Source organism: Arabidopsis thaliana, chromosome 3 (assembly GCF_000001735.4).
Source record: "Arabidopsis thaliana chromosome 3, partial sequence".
Classification (NCBI taxonomy): Eukaryota; Viridiplantae; Streptophyta; class Magnoliopsida; order Brassicales; family Brassicaceae; genus Arabidopsis; species Arabidopsis thaliana.
In genome coordinates, this window is record NC_003074.8 from 4788434 (window position 1) to 4794433 (window position 6000).

General features: G+C 35.1%; 2 protein-coding genes and 2 long non-coding RNA genes across 4 annotated transcripts; 2 read left to right on the forward strand and 2 right to left on the reverse strand.

Moving 5' to 3' along the window:
* The first annotated feature begins 3014 nt into the window (after nucleotides 1-3014).
* Nucleotides 3015-5251, forward strand: AT3G14360 (alpha/beta-Hydrolases superfamily protein). Its single transcript, NM_112294.5, has 5 exons — nucleotides 3015-3517; nucleotides 3605-3852; nucleotides 3947-3980; nucleotides 4085-4746; nucleotides 4844-5251. The coding sequence occupies exons 1-5, from the start codon at nucleotides 3163-3165 to the stop codon at nucleotides 5099-5101; spliced, it is 1557 nt and encodes a 518-aa protein (NP_566484.2). The 5' UTR covers nucleotides 3015-3162; the 3' UTR covers nucleotides 5102-5251.
* On the reverse strand, nucleotides 4807-5130 carry AT3G02925. Its single transcript, NR_140955.1, has one exon. It is a non-coding gene; the product is annotated as an other RNA (long non-coding RNA).
* On the reverse strand, nucleotides 5245-5984 carry RTFL10 (ROTUNDIFOLIA like 10). The gene has a single exon (NM_001084684.1). The coding sequence runs from the start codon at nucleotides 5892-5894 to the stop codon at nucleotides 5748-5750; it is 147 nt and encodes a 48-aa protein (NP_001078153.1). The 5' UTR covers nucleotides 5895-5984; the 3' UTR covers nucleotides 5245-5747.
* Nucleotides 5387-6000, forward strand: AT3G02935. Its single transcript, NR_140956.1, has one exon — nucleotides 5564-5912. It is a non-coding gene; the product is annotated as an other RNA (long non-coding RNA).

Consider the following 6000-nt stretch of genomic DNA (forward strand, 5'->3'; position numbering starts at 1 on the left):
GACGAGACAAAATAAAATAAAATGATGTGGGGTTTTTATTTTGCATTTAAGAATAATAGTAGAAACTAATTTTTTTCTTTAACAAAAAAACAAAACTAATGTTTTGATGAATGATGAGTATTTAATAACACTATTGCCCACATCTATGATCTATCCATATTTTCCTACAATTCGTTTTATCATATTAATGGTGTATTTGGATCCCTGGTATTATTAAATTTAGAAAATACTAGTTTTTAATTATATAGGTAAATGAAATAATTTGAAATTTTGTTTAAACTGAATTATGTTAGAATTTAGGTAGATGAATAGATCAATCGAGGCTTGAAGCCAAGCGTGTGCCAGCAAGAAGGGGTGACACTGATAGTATAAATATATAAAACGAAAGATATGATGTATCTCTCCGGCATATATAATTGTTTTCAGAGATTTATTAATTAAAATTGACAACTAAATTTGTTTATAACAGATATTAAGAACAAAGTAGAAAAGAAAAAAAAAACGAAATACAAACAAGTTAGCTTAGCTTCAATGAAGGACGTGTTTCTACAACTATTAGTCTGATGACAAAAATAATCTCGTCAGCCTAATTTTTGTTATATTTTTTCTTTTTTGTTTTGTGTCATTGTTAGTCATTTTGAGTTCATGTATAAGCTTTAAGATGTATAGGGTTATCATGGAGTAGGTATTAGGTACATTCTAATGACAATAGCCAAAGAATATTGATCAGTTTTAAAAATGAAGAATTCTTAGAAGAGAAAGAAATAGAGAGAGTATCGAATTAACACACAAATATTTATTCGAGAAAAAAAAAGGCTATGAAGCTCTCGACGACGTCGTTGAATCCCTGAATAGACTACGCCTAACGTGATGCCGTTTATTTTGTTGCCGACAAACGACGCGTCGTTTGATTTCAATTGCCTACAAAAGCTAGGCGACCTAATTACGTTATTTGGTAGGGCCAGATGAAGAACTATATTGCTCGCATAATAAAATGGGCGGTGTGTGTTAGTGACTTAGTGTGTTTTTGTGATGCTTTTTTTAATTTCTTTTGTCCAATATTTTTTATAATCGATGGTGTATCAATTGTCTACCCACGAAATTTAAAGTAACATGTCGATTAATATATCGATCAGCCCACTACAAACCCTTTTAAATAGACTCTGAATCCTATCAATTCTTTGTAAGTTAGTAACGTTCACAGACTTGGTCATTTGTACTTGATCATACGTATTTTTAAGCCTTTTAAGCGTTTTATTCCTTCGGAGTCTTGGACTCTGGATTGTATATATTTATCTTATGATTTAGATAAATAAAAATACTGAAAGTTATTCCAGTACTAGTTTCTAGGAATATCAAATAACCCACTTGTTAACATTAGTCCACCGAAAATTCTCGTAGAAAAACAAACAGAGGAAAATAGTACATATTTTATTTAAAATACAGCATTTGCTTTGCTAACCTTATAATAAATACATATATCCTATTTGTCTTTTGTCAAAACGAGTTCTTTATATACTTTACAAATTCAAAGTACCATACGATATTGAACTAAAGATATCACAACAAATATTCTTTGTTACAATTACACCATTTTAATACTAAAAATCACAAACAAAATCAAATGGTACCTAATATTTTATTTGTTTGTACTCATCATGAAAAAGAGAAACACACAAGAAAAAATGCTTTGCTTGTTGAAGAGTTATTGCTTTCTTTTCGGAAGGCTTAGGAGTGACGAGTAAGAACTGAGATGAGACAGAACTGACGTACGTGGATATCAAGACCACAAATTTGTATATTTGTTCCAAAAAAGTTACAAGCATTGCATATTTGCATTGAAATGATAGAACTGTGGCTTCTTCTTAATCTATCTACAACGAGAGGGTCGCTTTTAACCGACCGGTCATTAGTAGTCCTTATACATTCTAGTCAAATATGGTTATTGAAAGCCGTACGATGATATTGTATGTAATCTTATCTTAGAAATAATGTAGGTGAGGCGTGAGAAAGCAATGAAACATTTGTCGAAAATATGAATAAGACGAAGCGCGAAAGAAACGACACGTGAACTCCGTCACATGTGATAGATATATTGGGCCGTTGGGGACAAATGCTCACTTTCAGAACACCTACACGTTATACACGTAGGCATGCGAACTTGTTGGGCCATTGTAACGAAGGCCCACTTTCTGAACACCTACTACACGTGCCTACGTTTATCTGATTTTTCATTTTGTCGTTTTTATTTCCTTGCATTAGTTCTCACTTCTCAATGCAAAACATATCGATTAATACTATGTTCAAAAAATAAAATAAAAACATATCGATTAATATTTAATAGTGTGGGAAAATATATCCTCGAATAAACCAAAAGAAAAAAAGATAGATTAACAAAAAGTTATCAGTTTCTTTTTCCGATATTGTTTGGAAAAAAACAAACTGATTAATTATCTAATAAGTATTCTTTATACCAAACGTGAAGAAAGAAACTTGTGTGTTTTGATTAATGACGAGATTTTCTATAGTTTGTTGAAAGGAATCCAACGTTAGCAAATTGAATAGCAAAAATACAAAATATATAACATTTTTCAAACTTCTAAACGTATATGGATTCAGTTAATCTTCTTGAATAAATGTTATATACAGTATACGTAAAGTTTAAAAGTATTATAAAAACGGAATACAGTAACACCTGAGATTTCATTACGGGTAGAAATCAAAGACAATGTTCCTTAAAACAGACTCAATTGAAAGTAAAACGGTAGGTGAGTAGGTTTAATTTCTGATTTTTGTTTCTTTTCGACCAAATGACTACTGCAACTTTCTTAAACTGAGTTTTTTAGATCTCCATATAAGTTACAATACATATTGAGTATTGACAAAAATTATTTTGGTTTTTCTCAGTAACAACAAATAATTTCAAAGTAAAAGCGTAAGAAAAATTACAAGTTACAAAGCTAAATAAAAATCAGAATCTGCAGTCGCCTAATAAAAAATGAAAAATGACCAAAGTTTCTCTGCAAAACAAAAACTTTAATCTAGAGAAGCAACTTCCCTCCTCTCTGCAACAAATTAAATTCTAAAAAAAAAACAGAGCAATATATATGCATGCATATCTATAGTATAAGCTAGTCTCCATTGAATACAAAACCCAGAGACATGCACAAAGACAACGATTCGGGTTCGGGTTCGAATCCGGGTCAGGTTTCGAACTACTTGATTGTTCGACCGCACCGAGGTGGGTACATAGACTTGTTCCGGTACGGTGTGAGAGATGACCAAACGAGCAAGGCAAAGTTCTTGGAGATGCCTGATAACCGCGAATGGAGCACGATAACGATTGATGAAGAAGCAGAGGATCACCGTTGGGTAATCGTGGTTTCGATTCTGGTTCGTAAGATTATCAGACTTCTCCGAACACCAATGGAATTCACAGGTTTCGTCGTTGACTTCTTCCTTAATCTGTTCTCTGCGAATGGTGGGTTCTTCGGTTTGCTTCTCCGGTTGATTCAAGGTAAGTAAAGTTAGAAACTTTGAATCTAAAAGAGCGTTTTCTATGAGTTTGGATGCGTTTTTAAATGTGATTTAAGTTGTGTTGTAGCGAAAGTTGTGATACCAGAAAGAGGCTCTGTGACGTTTGTTAGTACAATTGGGCAACTTGATGGGAGAATTAGTCTGTATAAGGAATGGAATTTCGTCGAACACTTGGAGGGCATTGACTCGGTTGATTCTGGAAGGGTTAAAATCGAATTGGGAAGTCGTGGGCTTATGGATTTGTGTGTGATGGCGTCTAAGCTTGCGTATGAAAATGCTAAGGTTGTTGAAAACGTCGTTGATCTTCATTGGAAGGCAAGTTTTTGTTAAGTATAGAAACTTTAAACACACTTTTATGACAAAAAAAGTTTCTTACTTTTATAAAGTTTTCATCTTTTAATGTCTGCAGATGAATCTGGTGGAGTTCTTGGATTGTTGGAATGGTGAGAATTGAGGATTAGATAGCAAGGTTTAGCCTTATTTAGCATTGCTTGATCAGAGAGTTTTAGTTTAGTTATGGATGTGTTGTTTTTGTCTTTCTTTGCAGATTATCAGAAGCAGATGTCTACACAAGTTTTTGTGTTTACGGATAAGCAGAAAGATGCAAACTTGATAGTAATCAGCTTCAGAGGTACTGAGCCGTTTGATGCTGATGATTGGGGAACAGATTTCGACTATTCGTGGTATGAAGTCCCCAATGTGGGAAAGCTTCACATGGGTTTCCTTGAAGCTATGGGTTTAGGCAACAGAGACGACACTACCACTTTCCATTACAATCTCTTTGAACAAACCTCCTCTGAGGAAGAGAATAGTAAAAAGAATCTTCTGGATATGGTAGAGAGAAGCGCTTATTATGCAGTCCGAGTCATTCTGAAACGTTTGCTTTCGGAACACGAAAACGCTCGGTTTGTAGTCACTGGTCACAGCTTAGGAGGTGCTTTAGCGATACTGTTTCCCACATTGTTGGTGTTGAATGAGGAAACAGAGATAATGAAGAGGCTGCTTGGAGTTTACACGTTTGGACAACCAAGAATCGGGAACAGAGAGGTCGGGTTATTCATGAAAGCTCAACTGAATCAACCTGTGGATCGATACTTCCGAGTCGTTTACTGCAACGATATCGTCCCGAGATTGCCCTACGACGACAAAACGTTCCTCTATAAACATTTCGGACTCTGTCTTTTCTATGACAGCTTCTACAACGAAACAGTAATGTTATCATCATTTGAACAAAATTTAAAGACTTCAGATTTAAAAATGTGAACTCGATTTGTAACTAATAATGGATTTCTTGAATATTTGACAGAAAGCAGAGGATGAGCCGGACCCGAACCCTTACGGTCTGCGTTACAAGATTCTTGGGCATGTGATCGCAGTTTGGGAGTTGGTTAGAGGCTTGACGATGGGGTACACTCATGGACCAGATTACAAAGAGGGATGGTTTAGGATCTTGTTTAGGCTTATGGGGCTGGTGATTCCTGGTCTGTCGGATCATTGCATGACTGATTACGTGAACTCGGTTAGGCTTGGACCCGATAATGAACTTCAGATGTCCTCTCTTTGAAAAGTGCTCTGTTTTTTTCAACCGGAACTATATGTTCTTGGAATAAATCTTAAGTGAACCGGAACTATATGTTCTTGGAATAAATCTTAAGTGAACCGGAACTCGGTTAAGATGTTGGTTCGTAAAATATAATAAGAACCTAATTTTGCCAAAATTATAGTTTTATTCTTTTGACTAGTTTGTTCGTCGCATTATTATTACAACTAGAGGCAACAATCAAACAAGATCTTACACAACCAGAAGAGATTTCTTTGGTCAAAATGAAACTAAATCCAAAACTTCCCAAAGATTTCAACTCGTTTTCTTACATAACTTCTTCTAAACTCCACCAGCTCAATCGGCGGATAAAATCTCTCTCTTTCAATTGATGTAAAATAACCCATGAAAATAAAAACCAAAAGATTGATTCTTTAGGTTAAAAAAAGTAACAAGATTTTGAAGGGTTATTGCACCAAATGAAGAGAGAGAATCAAAAGTTCTAGCCTTCTAGGATAGGGTTCAAGCCATGCAACCAAGCAGCCACCAACACCAACGGAGAGCTTCACATCAATGGAGCTTCAAGAAGGAGACATGGAGAGGGGAGGGGGTATATATACATATACTAATATGTAAAGGTTAATTTGAAGGAGGAGTCAAATGGTTCTCTCTACTCATCGCCATGGATGTACCAGCAGCAAAGCATGGTGGCACAACGGCGGAGAATGTAGAGACGAGCTCGTTGTTCCTTCACCAAGGAAACACATTTGCTTGTAAAAGCGTGTCCTTTGTTGAACTTTCTCTTTAATCCTGCCATGGGATTGAATTAGGGTTTATATTATGTTTTAGTGATCAAAAGTTGGGTGGCACCAAAAAAAAAAACCCTCTAATGGGTGAAGGAAGAGAGTGCAAATGAAAGGTTT

Coding starts and splice junctions, on each gene's coding strand:
- AT3G14360 (NM_112294.5), top strand. CDS start 3,163: ATGCACAAAGACAACGATTCGGGTTCGGGTTCGAATCCGGGTCAGGTT. Junction 3,518..3,604: donor GCTTCTCCGGTTGATTCAAG/GTAAGTAAAGTT, acceptor GTTGTGTTGTAG/CGAAAGTTGTGATACCAGAA. Junction 3,981..4,084: donor GTTCTTGGATTGTTGGAATG/GTGAGAATTGAG, acceptor CTTTCTTTGCAG/ATTATCAGAAGCAGATGTCT.
- RTFL10 (NM_001084684.1), bottom strand. CDS start 5,894: ATGGCAGGATTAAAGAGAAAGTTCAACAAAGGACACGCTTTTACAAGC.